Genomic DNA, 16,951 nt, shown 5'->3' on the forward strand with positions numbered 1-16,951 from the left:
TGTGTTTGGTGAAAACTGTCACGTGTATGATGTTGAGTGTTGAGTGCTTTAGAGGTTTCTGATTTCTGGCAGCTGATTGCCTTTCATCAGAAACAGGACACGAGGCAGATTCAGGCAGAAACATTACAGCATACCTTCACATTTTCCCGACATCTTACTTTGTACTGAAGTCACCTTCGAGGTTTTAAACTCTTTAATAAGCATCAAGGGAACTGGTAATGCTGTAATCATTAGAACTTTCCTAAGAGAGAGATGTCTTTTAAATAACTATGTACTTCATACACAGAGGTCAGAGGTCAGTTACAGGTGCTGGTCAGAGTTCAGTTTCTTTGCCCAAGTTGCTGCAGCGATGACCTGGAAACTTACCAGAGCGGTCTCAACCACCAGATTTTTCTACACATATCAATCCTGTCTTATGTCTTTCTTTCTCTCTCTCTCTCTGATTAACCAGGATGAGGGTGCTGTCGTGGGAACAGTGCGGGGAGACGGGCGTGGTCCTGCTGGGCTTCCTGACGCTGGCGGTGTCTGTGGGGAACCTTTCCACCAGGGGGCTGCAGGTACGTAACACACAGATACACACAGGAAAACACACAATATGTACGTCAAAGTGTCAGATATTCAAACGTTTTAAATGTCGCTGCCCTCATACCTTATAACCCTAACCCTAACCCGTTATATACATCTCGTCAAGCGGACAGAGAATTCTTTTCACTATTTTCACAATATATCACTATTTATTAGTATAAATTACCAATTAGTTCTGTTCCATCATGATTAAAATTTCTTCGTTGTCTCATATCTGACTTAAGATAAGCTTCTCTCCCTCGAGGATCTCTAGCGGTACTGCCCCGTTTCGTCTTTATCTGTATGCCTTCAGAAAAATGTGGAAGAAATGAACGCAGATTACAGACAGAAGGCTCCGTCTCTGTGTGTAACGCTGAACGTGAATGAGCGTTTCTAAGAGCAGCTGCTTCTGCTACAGTGCAGGGCTGTGATGACAGGCAGGTGCTTTGTGTACATCACTGGCAGAAGTGCAAGCTAGCTTGTAGCTACATAATGTAGCAAGACAATGGGAATCACCAAAATTACCAAAGATCTCTACATGTTTATTGGGACATTAACCAGTTGACCGGTCATCTGAAATTTGGTGGAAATGTTACTCCAGGCCGAGTTATCCTCTGGTTGTCCTAATTGACCGCCCCCTTCTATTTGATTGGCCAAAGCCAGGCAGCAACCACCAGAAGGTCGACAAGGTCAACTCTACCTGGACAGGTCACCAGACTATCACAGGGCTGACACATAGAGACAGACAACCATTCACACTCACATTCACACCTACGGACAATTTAGAGTCACCAATTAACCTGCATGTCTTTGGACTGTGGGAGGAAGCTGGAGCACCTGGAGGAAACCCACGCTGACACGGGGAGAACATGCAAACTCTGCACAGACGGGCCCCAGCTGGCTGGCGGGTTTGAACCAGAACTCACGCTGTAAGGCAACTGTGCTGACCGCTGCACCGCTGTGCTACCTAACTGCAGGATTTTGCAATGCAAAGTCTGAATACTAACTTTAAGAAGTAATCTGCAGACTGTGATGAGTTGCTGTCAGTCGACCAATCAGCGACTCGTCTTCTCTCTTTCCTGTCTCTCTCTCTGTACCCATCTATCGCTTCCTGTCTCTGTCTCACTTACGCGCTCTGTCTGGTATTTCCAGTGTCTCTTGTCCTCTCTCACAGCTGCTCTGTCTCACACCTTTGCAAGGAGCTCAGTGCACATTCCAGCGGTCACTCTGATGAATCTGTCTGAATGAAGGGACGCAGCCATCGGCCTGAATTAATGCTGCTCCTGCACATGAGGAATGTGTGAAATGCTGACCGTCTTCACACGTTGGAGCCCCAGAACAAAACATTTAGACGCACGTTTGCTGTGATGCTATTTGATTTTGACGCGCTCTGTTCTGACCGTCCAATCATCTGTGCAGCAGTTTTACACACTGGAATTAGAGTTCTACTAAAAATATTACAAGCACTGCCACTGCTGTTAATGTCACTGACAATACCACAACTTATACTACAAATACGACCACAAAGGAGAGTACAAATTCAACTTTTACTTAATAACAGATGTCTTACTCAGTAGAATTACCACAGTGTAAAACTACTCGTTACTACTAATTACTAGAAATAAATGAAATGGAGTATAAAGTAGCCTTAAACTAAAGTACAAGTTCTTAAGCATTGTATTTAAGTACAGAACTTGAGTACACAAGCTAAGCTAGCATCCCACATAAGTCTTACCAGAAACATTAAGGTTTTGTGGTGAGATAAGGAGGTATCCTGTCGGTAACTCCTCATCTAAACCTCTTGAATCAGTCATTCCTTTGAGGCGTTTTCAACATGAGCGACAGAATAAAAATAGAAACTGGATGTTCGACAAAAGTTCAGCTCAAAACAGCACGCTGCATCCCGTGGCATCTCGTCGCTCATGGGCAGTTGGGACAGTCCAGTAGAAAACAATGCAGTCAAAATGATTTAGTCGCTGATGCTCGCATGGCATCCAGTTAGGAAGCACCTAAACAACCTAAATTCCAAAAAACACCACACCCTGTGTGGAACATTATGAAGCACAAAATACGACAACGGAGACCGCAGACTGTTGAACAATATGAGATATCAAGCGAGAAAGGCACTCGAAACAGGCTGTTGTTGTGTTGCCCCGATGTCAATCAGTGATTCTCGGGAATACCAAATCACCTCCGATGTAACGAGGTGGAATTCCCGAAATACAATCGCGAATAACAACATGATCCTGTCCTAACTTTTTTTGGAACGTGTTGCAGGGATCAAATTCAAAATGAGTGTATATTGATTTACAGTATCTCACATAAGTGAGTAAACTGCATTGCAGCTCAGTTTCTGAAGAGGGGCGATCATGCTCTGCTTGGAATTCATGTTTCCCATGTTTCCCAAGTATAGTGGTGGCAGCATCATGGTTTGGGGCTGCATGAGTGCTGCCGGCTTTAGGGAGCTCGGTTCATTTAGCGAAACATGAATTCAGAGCAGAGCATTATCGCCCCTCTTCAGAAACTGAGCTGCAATGCAGTTTTCCAACATGATAATAACCCAAAACACACCTAGTAGATGACAACTGCCTTGCTGAGGAAGCTGAAGGTGAAGGTGATGGACTGGCCAAGTATGTATCCAGCCCTAAACTCACCTGTGCACCTGTGGGCCATCCTCAAGCTGAAGGTGGAGGAGCGCAAGGTGTCTTCACATCCATCTGCTCCATGATGTCATCATGGAGGAATGGGAGAGGATTCCTGAAGCAACCTGTGAGCTCTGGTGAATTCCATGCCCAAAAGGGTTAAGGCAGTGCTAGATAATAATGGTTGGTACACAAAATATTGACACTTTAGGCACAATTTGGACATGTTCACTGTGGGGTGTACTCACTTATGTTGCCAGCTGTTTAGATGTTGATGGCTGTGTTTTGAGTAATTTTCAGAGGAAGGTAAATCTATACTACTATACAAGCTGTACACTGACTACTTTAAGTTATATCAAAGTGTCATTTCTATAGTGTTGTCCCATGAAAAGATATAATAAAATATTTCCAAAAATGGGACGGGTGTACTCACTTATGTGAGATACTGTATTTTTTTTTTCAGTTTCAGTTTCAGTTATTCACATTTCACACAATGTCCCAATGTTTCTGGAATTGGGGTTGTATAATTGTGGCAGGATTGCAATTCTGGGCCAAATATCCCCCAAATGCAGCAAATTAAATGTAATGGACTCTGAGGGATACAGGCCTGCTCTTAGAAAGGCTAAGTTGTGGCCCAGTTGTGGCCCATGTTAAAGCCAACCTCAGAGCTCACAGTTGTGCCGTGGCTGTGGTCGTGCAGCCACATTCAGATGATTTCATCACTCAGAGATGTGTCTTATTGTAAATCAAACTAAATTATCTGTTATTTAGTTACCCCCTTCTCACAAAATAGCAGTTGATGTGCACAGCCGTAGGAGGAAGACATGAATAGAGAAGTAATCGTCACCTGATTTGACTGACGAGGTTTGTCTGAAAATGCTGGCAGATTCAGATGTTCCATAGGTCTTAATACTGTTAATATGATTAATGCTGTTACTACAACTGCCAACTGAATTACCACTGGTTGTGTATGTGTGTGTGTGTGTGTGTGTGTCTGTCTGTGTCTGTGTGTTCAGGAGGACGTCGTGGCGTCCAACAGTCTGGAGGACGAGCTGGAGGTGACCACCTACTGGTGGGGGGAGTGGGCCAAGTGGACGGCGTGCACTCGTGCCTGTGGAGGGGGAGTGATGTCACAGGAGAGACACTGCCTCAAACAGAGGTCAGTCAGTCTGCGCGCGCACACACACACACACACACTCACAGATTTGTACTTCTATACATTTTGTTCTTTTACATCTACATTAGAGCTACTCAAAGTGTTTTATTAAAGATCTACATGTGAGTTTTACGTAAGTTCAGACGTCTGGAGCAACAAGCCAAGCAGTTCTCTATAATGTAATAAAACATTTCCTACATTGAACCTTTTCGTTTTCCTTACAGAATCTTCTGTTCTCTCTAATGAGTTCCCTTTTCATTACAAACTTTAAGAACCACATCTTGCCGTCATCATTAGCGATAAAGTCTACACATCACCGACAGACAGTAACATCTTCTTGTCACAGCAGTGACCTGCTCCTTGTGATGGGACCTCGTTCAGTCACACTGGCAATGGTCAAAAACGGTAAAAAGTTTATTCTTACACAATCTAATGAGTTAAACTTTGTGTCCAGACCAAATTGATTTGTAGTTCTGGTCCCGAACCTGATGTTAGTTCAAACTTTCAGAAGTCCCATACAGTTTTGCCTTACCCAGAGGCATCATGTTTTGGGGGTCGTCCGTCCATCTTTCCTTGCATGCGTACATATGTACGTTCATCCAATATTAGGTGAAAGTGATAATCCAAGAACACTTTAAGAGAATTTCTTCAAATCGGGCATAAACGTTCACTTGGACTCGAGGATGGACTGATCAGAATATGGTGTTCATAGGTCAAAGGTTAAGATTACTGTGACCGCCTCCGTCTCATTCTCGTAAAAGCGATATCTCAAGAACACCATGAGGGAATTAGCTCAGATTTTGCACAGACATTCACTCCAAGAATGAACTGATTTTGGTGGTCAAAGGTCAAAGTCATTGTGACCTTGTGTCCATCTTATTCTCCTGAATGAGATATCTCAAGAACACCTGAAGGGCATTTCTTCAAATCTGGCATAAATGTCCACTTGGACTCGAGGATGGACTGATCAGAATTTGGTGTTCATAGGTCAACGTTAAGGTCACTGTGACCTTCTCCGTCTCATTCTCGTAAATGCGATATCTCAAGAACACCATGAGGGAATTAGCTCAGATTTTGCACAAACATTCACTCCAAGAATGAACTGATTTTGGTGGTCAAAGGTCAAAGTCATCGTGACCTTGTGTCCATCTTATTCTCCTGAATGAGATATCTCAAGAACACCTTGAGGAAATTTCTTAAGATGTGGACTTGGACTCAACAATGAATAGATTAGAATTTGGTCAACGGTCAAAGGTCATTGTGACCTTGTCTGTCTCATTCTCGTGAACACAATATCTTAAGAACACCTTGAGGGAACTTCCTCAAATTTGGCTAAAACATCCACTTGGAAATGAGAATAAACTGATTAGTATTTGGAGGTCTTTATGACCTCAAAAACATATTTTTGGCCGTAACATTATGATCATTTGGCCATTATGACAAAATTTCACACAAATGTCTGATAGGATAAAATGATGACATTTTATAGCCAAAAGCTCAAAGGTCAACTTCACTGTGACATCATTAACGTTATGCAAAAACACTTTTCTGGCCATTGTTCAGCGTCATATCTCAGGAACAGAAGGGGAGACATTTGGTCAGATACTGAATTTGTGACACTAATCTTGAAGCTGTGCTGATTGTATAGATCTTCTGTGCTGCCGGGAGGAGATGTGTGAAGCATTCATGTTTTCACAGACATGGATGTGAACTGTAACTGCAACTTCACTGGTTCACAGAGGCGTGCAACTGCGAAGCAGTGATTCTAGTTTTTAATATGTTGTAATTTCTCCATTTTTTTTTTCTTATCCAAAGAAAGAAAGTTGCTGCTGGGAAGGACAACATGACCTGCACAGGAACTGCAAAGAAATACCATCTCTGCAACACTGAAGTGAGTCACAGACTTCCAGTTAATTTCTCGTCCCTTTATTTCACATCTTTATTAAAACAAACACAGCCCTTCTGACTGGCTGACAGTAGAGGTCTGTGGTTGTGGCGGACGGCCTCCAGGCGTGACTGCGTGGAGCTGTTTGAAAGTGAAGCCGGGCGGGGCTCAGAACCATGGTGCCCTCTCAGAAAACCATCCCTGCACAAATAAACGCTTAAAAAGAATTTATTTGTATAACATACTGTAAAACCGAGTCTTAACAAGTGTGAAACAGACCTCTTTTAATGGCCTGTGTTGTCTCTGCACTGCAGGAATGTCCTGCCACTGGGAGGAGCTTCAGAGAGGAGCAGTGCTGGTCCTTCAACTCCCAGCTTTACAATGGGAGGAACTACCAGTGGAAGCCTCTGTATCCTGGTATTAACACCCATAAAACACACTGACAACCTCCTTTTACCACATTAAACAGATCTGAGGTGACGGAGGTCTTTGCTGAGCTACAACATCCAAAACAGTAGCATCCTTTTTATGACTCCTTAAAACTTTAACTGCCTGTTAATACATGTTGTTTTAAAACAGGTTCCTAATTTAATATCTGGAAGATTTCTTTTTTATTTATTCACCTTGTTGGTGTTTATTTGTTAGTGAGTAATAATTAAAACAAAAGGTTGTATGAGTGACAATAGATCTCTGTGAGAGGTTTGTGAGGAATGTGAGCAGTGGGACAAAGCGGAGACACAAGGTTTTTGGGGGGTTTGTTTGATTTTCAATAAACAAACTCTTGGCTTTGAGAACATGACTCTCTTATCACCAAATTGGGACAATAAATACAGTATTGAAGTTTGTAACGGCATGATGAAAAGTTAGCGGGGAATATTTATCAGCTGCACTCTGGTCCATCTCAGTGCCACTCTTCCTCCCTCCCTCCCTCTGTGTCTCCCTGAAATTATAAATGAAAAGTTAAATGTTATAGTGACAGGGTAGGGTCCAGGACAGTGGCGTTTCATCTGATTTAAAATAAGTTTTGCTTTTACAGAATATTAAACCTCTTAAAACCCAACAGGTCGCCACTGGCCTCAGCTTGAGCTAGTTCTGCAGCCTAGCTAGTGGTCTGAAAGAAGAGTTCTCAACCTCAGCCCGAGCTCGATGGGTCCCGAAAAGCCAGATGGGTTGGACCAGGTAGAAAGGCAGAGGGAGATGTCAGGCTCTATGCCGGGCTGTCTGTCCTTCCTCCCGGCCGGAGCAGGGAGCTTCTCTGGCAGGGAACTACTGTGTAGAGAATCTGTGATCCACCAACTTAATCCATTTTCCACTGGAGATGCACGTGGCTTGGGCCATTACACATCCAGCATGTCCCAGGTGTTAGAGGCTGACCAGTGCTTTTTAGGAGGGTCAGACTTGGTTGATGTTGGGCTCAGTATTTTAGGTGATGATCTCGGACGGGCGGGGTTCCGGCTTCAACTCACTCGATTTGGGTTGTAATATTTTTGGCCAGATGAGAACTCTATCCTGAAGTCTGTATTTGCATCCACACTTTCATTATCTATGTCAAGATAATCCACAGACGTTGTTGTGAGCAGTAGGAACTATTTTCCTTTTACTGAGACACACCCACCCACCGACCGAATCACCACTTGGAAAGAAGTGTGCTAGCTCACCTTGCACTGAGCTAGCTGATGTTACAGCTCAGCCAAGGAGGACGCCGTTAATGTTTACCTTTCATGCTGTCCATGAGTAGATGCACTCTTCCTTCTGAGTGGTGATTCGGTCGGTGGGTGTAGCTCAGTGAAAAGACAATAGTTCCTACATGAAATTGCTCCAAACAGGGTCTGTGGATTATATTGAGTGATCGGGTCATGATTTCTGGACAGAGACATTGCTGTTGAGTTTTTCTAATGTATTTTTTGGCACTTCCATCAGCTGTCACTGCCCATCAGCAAACAGCAGACAGACAAAAGAAGAGTGAAATATCCAGCAGCCAGTTATTTAGCGGTTCGTGGAACGTGTAGGTAAAAGTAGAAATTGTGACCAGTGACCTCTGTCTTGTATTCCTCTCCAGACGACTACGTTCACATCTCCAGTAACCCGTGCGACCTCCACTGCACCACGACCGACGGCCAGAGGCAGCTGATGGTAACAGCACGAGACGGCACGTCCTGCAAGTACAGCAGTTACCGCGGCGTCTGCGTGGACGGTAAGTGTGAGGTGAGTCCAGCTTCTTCTTTACTTTCTACCTATTTTAACTCCCCTCAAACAGTTTCACTCCACTTTCAGTTTTCAGCACCACTAAAGGCACCACATCAAGTCTGTATGACCAACAAACCCACAGGAGGAACTTGCTGCAGCTCAGTTTTCTGGCAACAATGAAAATGAATAAGATGTAAACCCCTGAGCGTCATGGATCTTTCCTGTTTTCCTTTGCATTTTCTGTCAGATAGACCCATTTATGACAGCCTGCCTGTGATGCAAACATTTTATCCATTTGAGGGTTTTTCTGTCAATGATGTTTAGTTTCTAAGGCTGCGGATGATGCAGACACCTCTGCTGAACCACCAGGGACTCTTTTAGGTTGATAAATGGCTCCGAAATCTTAACATAAATAAAACAGTAATGCACATACTCTTTCAGATGATTCATTTTATGTCACACTTTATCTTATTCGATCACCTTCCAAAAGAATCTAATCTCGTGATTTAAAATATTTAATAGCTTGTTGACATTGTGCGTTTCTGCAAACCACAAATAAGTTACATTTGCATGTTTCATATGTATCGTATTAAAGTTTTTATGTGACATAGTATATGAGCTGACTTTGTCATCAGGAGGTGGAAGGGATGGTGGATGGTGTGGCACCTAGATGAGACGCTTTCCAAGCTGCAGACTGCTGTTTAAGACCAACAAATGTGGTTGTTTTAAGTGACCTATCGCTGTTTTTCTAGTAGCTTATTAGCCATCAAACGTGGGTGTTTTGTAGCAACCTATCACTGCTTTTGTTCAGTGGGGATAGTGCCATTTTTTATCAAGACATCGCTGCTTTTCCAGTGGAGATCGTGCCCTCCACACTGGGTATTGTTAAGCAAAAAGATCATTTTTTCCTAATCATAACCAAGTGGTTTTTGTGCCTAAACCTAACCACATGTTAACCATCATTGCACCCACTACATAATATGACTTATAGTAGACTTTTTAAAATCTTATCCTCTCTTCTTCCTCTTTCTGCTTTGCTGCTCAGCCAATCGGATGTGACGGAGTACTGTTTTCCCCCAATATCTTGGATAAGTGCGGGGTCTGCCAGGGGGATGGCAGCAGCTGCAGCAGAGTCACCGGAAACTTCCGCCGCGGGGCCACGACTCTGGGTGAGCTGGGTTCAGTTGTGCCAGGCTGTCCACCCATGAATATGAAGAGTAATATGTCGGAGTCCTTAGTGAGAAACTGAATTTATATTAATGTCACCAGGATTGGTCAGAATAATCTTATTTAAACATCATAAAATGAAAATAAAAAGGCAAAGCAAAAAAAGCACGAGGTGACACTGACTACTTTCTGTTTCCTGTCGTCAAGGTTACTCTTTTATTACTCAAATCCCTGAAGGATCATGGGACATCCAGATTATTGAGAGGAAGAAGTCAGCTGATGTTCTAGGTGGGTAATTTAAATACATGTAACTATTTATATTCCTTGATTTTACACATACATGCTCACAAAAGACAACAATGAACTGTCTTTTAAATGTTTAATGGAAATGCATGATTATAAGTCGGTGGAGAAAAGCATCTGTTCTCGGTTTTCCATTCATCTTGTCCCCCAGCTGTGACCGACCAGGCAGGCAACTTCTTCTTTAATGGGGCCTACAAGGTGGACAGTCCCCAGAACTTCCATGCTGCAGGCGCCGTCTTCAAGTACCGCCGGCCCATGGACGTGTATGAGACCGGGATTGAGTACATTGTCGCCAAAGGCCCCATCGACCAGGCCATCAATATTCTGGTACACTGGACCTTCCTCCAACCACCTCTCTCCCTTTAACTCTTCCTTCATGTATACGTAGTGGTCCCAAAATGTTTCAGTAGGCCCATACAGAAGTTTTTAAAAACCATTTCAACATGTTTTTATTTTCTGCTTTTGTCCTTAAAGGAAAACTCCACCAATTTTACACATCAAAGTATGTTGACAGTGCTTGAGGAGCATTGTGTATGTCAAATAAGTAGCATAAAGCCTTCGGTGTCTCCAGAGGGAGCTGTTCGAAGTCTAATAAATGTCCTCAGTGAAGTCTGAAAATGACAAAACACTGGACGTGTGGAGTTTGATAAAGTTTTCCAGACTTGCGTAGCCCGCTGCTCATCTCTGCTGCAGGCTCCAGGCTCCAGGCTCCATCAGCTGTAGGTGCTGGAGTTGTATTATGGGTAATGTAGGCACCTGGATTTGACAAGAAAGAAGAATGCATGCAAAACTCTGGTTCTGCTACGTGAGTGGAGTACTCTTTTAAGGCCAGCAGATGATGTAGAAACAAAGGGATGTTTTGTTGTTTTGGCCTCTGCACTTTTTGTTTGCTAATTGTAAAATAAGAAGTCCAAGAATGTAAGCTTTAGGCTACTGTTCTTAACTCTTGAACTTAATAAAGGCTGCTCTGATTAAGACTGCTGACTCAGGAGGCAGTGAAGACTGCCAACACTCGAGCAAACAAATTGAGCACAGAGGCTATTTGGAATATTTCCTGGCAACAAGATGCTCATGTGTGATTAAAGCAGTGATGTTGTAGCAGCTCAGCCTGTAGTGAATCAGAGATACCCATAATGTGTGTATCCTCTCCTTTTTAAGAGTGTCTGCTAAATGGCTGAGATAATGGTGAGTCTGTGTCTTGGGCTGATTGAGCACAGGCCTCCTACTCAGACAGGGGCCATATATCTCAAACAAGGTCCATGTCACAGGCCAGGTTTGATAGAGCTCTCTGCATGCCGCTTGATCACAGAGATTCTCCTGCACACTCACTGTGACTCTGCTGGTTCATCTCTGCTAACAGTTAGTTGGTTATCTTCGGGCTTATGAGCCAAAATGCATACCATGTAAAACGTCATAGACTAAGCCAGGATCAGTACACAACAACATGTATGTAATGCAGTTATGCATTTATGCTTAGATACGTACACAGACACGGATGGCTTCCACCTTAACATCTGCTTTGTCGATTTCCCGTCTCCAAAATGTTTGGAAGCATGGGTCAAAGTTTCTACCATCATCATGTTTCAAAGATCACAACTTTTGTGTGGGAAGTGACGTACGCCTCTCTCAGGCTTCGTTTTGTGCTTACGCAGTGTTTATAAATGAGACCCTTGGTGTGCAAAGGTCTTAACGTGATTTGACTGGCCTGAAACCTGTACAAAAAACCAGACCTTGACTTGACTCAGTCTACTCTCGTCACTCAGGTGTGGAACCAGAACGGTCGCACACCGTACATCACTTATGAATACACCGTCCTCCGAGACTCCCTGCCACCCGTTCCACCTCCTCCTGTCTACACTGGGTCAGACACCTCCGCTGGAGAGGTCTCTGTGGAGGTGGGGGGTCTGCTGACCCCTAACAGTAGTCTTTATGACGAGTTGGTCCCTGACAGCCAGATGGAGCCAGAAGGTGTAGATGGGCAGAAGGGCCAAGAGACTAACGAGGTGTATGAGGAGACGGCAGCCATTGACTGCGACCAGGATGGGGCAGCTGGCCCAAAATTTGCAGGTAAGGCCTGTTTGTAGCACCTTAAATCTGTGTGTGTTGTATGAGAATGAAATATTTCAGGCACCAGCAAATAACACAGAACTGCCTCCTACCAGATCCAAAAATGGAAGATACATTTTCTTACTATAATTTTTGCTACCTATCAGTTGACATGTATGCCAATAGCAATATATCTGTTATCGGATAATATTGTCCATGCTGATATATATTGGCTAGGCTGCCATCACAGCTACAAAGCTGTAGCCGAGCCGAAACCACCCTTCCTCCCATCGCTCGCAGGTCTACAGTCATATATTGCGCCCACCTGGTCAAACCACTTCCAGCTCTTTCCTTCTGAACCACTTATCTTGCCTCCTTATGTTCAAATGTTCCACCAAAACAAGTTGCTCCAGAAACTATTTTGTAAGGGCACCGTTGCCACATCCTGGGCTTAGCGCCGCCAAAGACGCCCAAGTTTTGTTTTTACCTTATCGCCATATTATGATGGGCTCAGCCAGACCTTTCTCCAGCACTAAAACAAAGTGTGGAGATAGGTCTGTCTGTGTGAATCTGCTCCGTGAAAGTGACGAGTCATGTGATGATTCTCTCTGATCAGTTACCTTTAACTCCACCCTCTAGTATCGGCTTAGCTCGCTTTAAACCTCAAGCGAAGTGGTACCAAAAGAAGTACCGGATACTGTCCACAGCTTTTTGCCAGTTGAAAACCAAATGAGTTGAGTTGAGTCGAGACGAGTCAAACTGTGCTGTACCATGCAGTTGAGATGAGGCATAAGAGGAAAAAAAGGGGGAAATGTGTGTGAGAAAAAAAAAACTGAAGGGAAGAGAAAGTTAGACAGAGAATAAATCAGAAGGTGGTTCAGTGGCCCATTGACAGATGAGATGAAATAGGTCAGATTTTACAGCCGATCCTTTATCTCACTCCTTTTTTCTGTGTGTGTGTGTGTGAGTGTGAGAGAGAGAGAGAGAGAGAGAGAGAGAGAGAGAGATATGGCCCTTTGGAGCTCTGCATTATTCATGCTACAGACACATAAAGAGGATCAGCAGCAGATGAAAAATTCAGAGTTTCGTGGTGTTTTTTTTCTCCCCCTTTTAAAAACGGCTGCATCACAAACATGAGCAGTAATGGCCTTCCTGCGGGCTCTCAGCTCGCTCAGCTGACTGTCGAGGCCATTACACCACCGCTTCGGGCGGTGAGATGAGATGGGGAGGTGGTTGAAAGGCTCACCGTACACTTTCTGCACAGGCTGACGTCATACTACAAACCACAGAGCGCTGAGTTTATCTTCTCTCCTCTGCTTTCTGTTTTCTTACTCCTTTGATATTTTTGATTCACTTGATGTTTTAGAAATTTCCTGCAAAAATTAGGAATTTTTTATTTTATTCTCTACAGGTAACCCAACAGTGCAGACTAGCACAGGCCTACTTATCAATCACAAAGTTCCACAAGATGAGTTTAGTTTCCTTTTGTACACTGAATTACCAGTTTATTAGGTACACATGTACGATATGATACAGTGCAATACAGCAGCCGGTGAATAAATCGTACCCTTGTGATGCTCAGTTTTTGTTGTCAGATAGAATTTGGGGTTGTAGTTGTGTTGTATTGGACTGCATGGTATTAAAATATGTTTCTGGTACTTTATCGTCCAATAGAAACCTGGTTTAAATTCCCTCAAGGGAACACTTCACCTCCCAAATTACCTTTTTTATATCAGTTAATCACCCTTTGTTACATAGGATCCGTGAAGAAAACTCAAACTCAAACTCAATCTAAGTCTCATTTATCCAGTTGTATGCTCAGTATTTCCCCAACAGACAGCTCTTCCCAACGAGACCTGAACAGAAAGCGAAACTAGTTCAGTGAGACAAAATTAGAGTTTATGTCGATGGAGCCTGACTTTAGAGAGCATAGATAAGTTTTACTTTCTGTTCAGTTTCTGCTGGGAAGGGCTGAGCATCAGAGTCCTACATGGGTCCATTTTTGAAAACTCACACCTGCCCATACCCATAATGCTCAGCACAAGACCGACCTGTTACGCTGGAATTCCACTGGATGTGTGTCCGTTGCGGAACGGCTGCGCTGGTTATCCGCTGTGTGCTCCGCCGTCCGTCAAGTTTGCTGTGAGGAGCAGTGCAACCCACGAGATCTCGTGAATTCACGCATAATCACGTGATATAACAAGATGTAGTTTCTATAAACAGACACAGAGAGTAGTAGGAAGACATCTGAGTGCACCTCCATGATTAACATCTCGTCGTCCATGGTGTCAACAGGGTGAAATGACGTCTGAAAACCTCTGACCTGTTGACTTCAGGCCTGCCTCTGCCTATTATGACATTCAATCACTGCCAGGTTAGGAAACATGTTAGCATGCTCCTTCCACCACCATCAAACCTCCAAAGGATCCTCCTTGGGTGTCTTGAACTCCATGTAGGCTGCCACCTCATCCTCGGGCTGCAAAGTTTCATGGCTGAAGTCCTCCACGTCGGTGACCAATGTGACCACGGGGTCAAAGGTTACACTTGTGTCAAAATCAAATGAATTGCAGCTTAATTGTAGTGATTTCGATGTAAAAGATTTACACATATACTGCACTTCTTTTGGTTAAGTTTTCTTCTAAAAAAATAAAAAACATATTTTTGTTCTCACCCGCTGCTGGCCCGCATGTCGTTCATTTTAACCAGTGCCCATACCTGTGAATTGTATACCCAAGACTACATGTTTTATGGCTGTACTACAGGTGTATCAGTTCATACAGATTTTCCCCAAATCCAGCCTCATGTGTTTGGTATCTTTGGAAACGCTCAATCCGAACTACACGTTTAAGGTAAAATTCTGTGGGTTTTACACCAAACGTTCATCTTGACCATCATGACCGTCACACCGCTGGGTCAGTCATAGAAGTCGACACCAAAACAGCTGGGTTTCTCATAATCCCTCAACCTGATAAAGAAAAATTGGTTTTGCTTTTACGCAACCTTTAATATGTCAGGTTACTGCAGAAAGCAACAATATTTAGGGTATTAAAGTGCATTTAAACCTGTTTGAGTAGAATTCTGTCCAATAGATCATGATGACTGACAACAGCATCAACAATCCAAAATGACCATAATGTGTGTCAGCAAAGACTGAACAGTATAAGATTCACAAAGATGGAATGTTGGATGGGTTGCATCAGACTGTTCAGGTACAGGTGTGTTCAGACATCCACAGCAACAAAGAAACAGGAAGGTGTTACCAATGGGGAGCTGAGAAAGGTTTAGTAAAATTCCCTTGGAGAGTAACAATTGGACTCATGTTCATTTGACAGAAATACTAATCAGAAACCAGCGTCTGATCCGAGCTGAATATATAAATTACTTTTTCAAGTGCAACATGACCAAAAGCTTCATCACAGATTGTTCTTATAAGATTTAAATTTGCTCATAAAGCATGTCTGAGTTTTTCTACTTTGATCCATCAGAAGGAAACAGCAGTCATACAGGCAGCACTGCCAAACCTGTCCCTGCTGGAGGGCCCCTGGACATGGGGCCAGACTCCCCAAACCTCATCTGGAGGGTCCTGCTGGACGGCCGCATTAACCCCGACGAGCTGCTCATCAACATCTCAACCAATCAGCTGCTGACAGAGGGAGACAGTTTGTTCTCGTCAGAGTTGGGACCAGTGGACATGGACCTGAGCAGCCTGGAGCCGGACGGGCCGTTTGGTGTCAACGAGACGCTGGAGTTTACTCTGGGTCGCAAACGCAACGACAGCGGGGACGGTTCCTACCAGAACAAAACAGTGCAGGGTGGAGGGAGGAGCTCGAGCCGCTCCAACAGAACCAGGTAATGAGACAGAACACAGGTAATGAGACAGAACACAGGTAATGAGACAGAACACAGGTAATCAGACAGAACACAGGTAATCAGACAGAACCAGGTAATCAGACAGAACCAGGTAATCAGACAGAACACAGGTAATCAGACAGAACCAGGTAATCAGACAGAACCAGGTAATCAGACAGAACACAGGTAATCAGACAGAACACAGGTAATCAGACAGAACCAGGTAATCAGACAGAACACAGGTAATCAGACAGAACCAGGTAATCAGACAGAACACAGGTAATCAGACAGAACCAGGTAATCAGACAGAGCACAGGTAATCAGACAGAACACAGGTAATCAGACAGAACCAGGTAATCAGACAGAACACAGGTAATCAGACAGAACACAGGTAATCAGACAGAACCAGGTAATCAGACAGAACACAGGTAATCAGACAGAACACAGGTAATCAGACAGAACCAGGTAATCAGACAGAACACAGGTAATCAGACAGAACCAGGTAATCAGACAGAACACAGGTAATCAGACAGAACACAGGTAATCAGACAGAACCAGGTAATCAGACAGAACACAGGTAATCAGACAGAACCAGGTAATCAGACAGAGCACAGGTAATCAGACAGAACACAGGTAATCAGACAGAACCAGGTAATCAGACAGAACACAGGTAATCAGACAGAACCAGGTAATCAGACAGAACACAGGTAATCAGACAGAACCAGGTAATGAGACAGAGAGAAGGTAATCCAATAGAACAAAGGTAATCTAACAGAACAGAGGTAATCAGACAGAATGAAGGTAATCCAACAGAACAAAGGTAATCACACAGAACGAAGGTAATCAGACAGAACACAGGTAATCCAATAGAACACAGGTAATCCAACAGAACACAGGTAATCAGACAGAACGAAGGTAATCCAACAGAATGAAGGTAATCAGACAGAACGAAGGTAATCAGACAGAACAAGGGTAATCCAACAGAACAAAGGTAATCAGACAGAACGAAGGTAATCCAACAGAACAAAGGTAATCAGACAGAACAAAGGTAATCCAACAGAACAAAGGTAATCCAACAGAACAAAGGTAATCAGACAGAACAAAGGTAATCCAACAGAACAAAGGTAATCAGACAGAACAAAGGTAATCCAA

General features: G+C 43.6%; 1 protein-coding gene across 2 annotated transcripts in view; it reads left to right on the plus strand.

Annotated features, from left to right (window-relative positions):
* The window catches only part of ttc16 (tetratricopeptide repeat domain 16), an 82,456-nt gene that overhangs the window by 48,721 nt on the left and 16,784 nt on the right, over window positions 1-16,951 (plus strand). For both annotated transcript variants that reach the window (XM_078171177.1, XM_078171176.1), the window contains exons 2-11: window positions 452-557; window positions 4,223-4,365; window positions 6,178-6,253; window positions 6,562-6,664; window positions 8,307-8,452; window positions 9,480-9,603; window positions 9,809-9,889; window positions 10,056-10,231; window positions 11,668-11,971; window positions 15,436-15,799. In XM_078171177.1, coding sequence (XP_078027303.1) covers window positions 453-557; window positions 4,223-4,365; window positions 6,178-6,253; window positions 6,562-6,664; window positions 8,307-8,452; window positions 9,480-9,603; window positions 9,809-9,889; window positions 10,056-10,231; window positions 11,668-11,971; window positions 15,436-15,799 — 1,622 coding nt within the window. In that variant the 5' untranslated portion in view covers window position 452. The remainder of the gene's footprint in view (window positions 1-451; window positions 558-4,222; window positions 4,366-6,177; window positions 6,254-6,561; window positions 6,665-8,306; window positions 8,453-9,479; window positions 9,604-9,808; window positions 9,890-10,055; window positions 10,232-11,667; window positions 11,972-15,435; window positions 15,800-16,951) is intronic.

Source organism: Epinephelus lanceolatus, chromosome 9 (assembly GCF_041903045.1).
Source record: "Epinephelus lanceolatus isolate andai-2023 chromosome 9, ASM4190304v1, whole genome shotgun sequence".
Lineage (NCBI taxonomy): Eukaryota > Metazoa > Chordata > Actinopteri > Perciformes > Serranidae > Epinephelus > Epinephelus lanceolatus.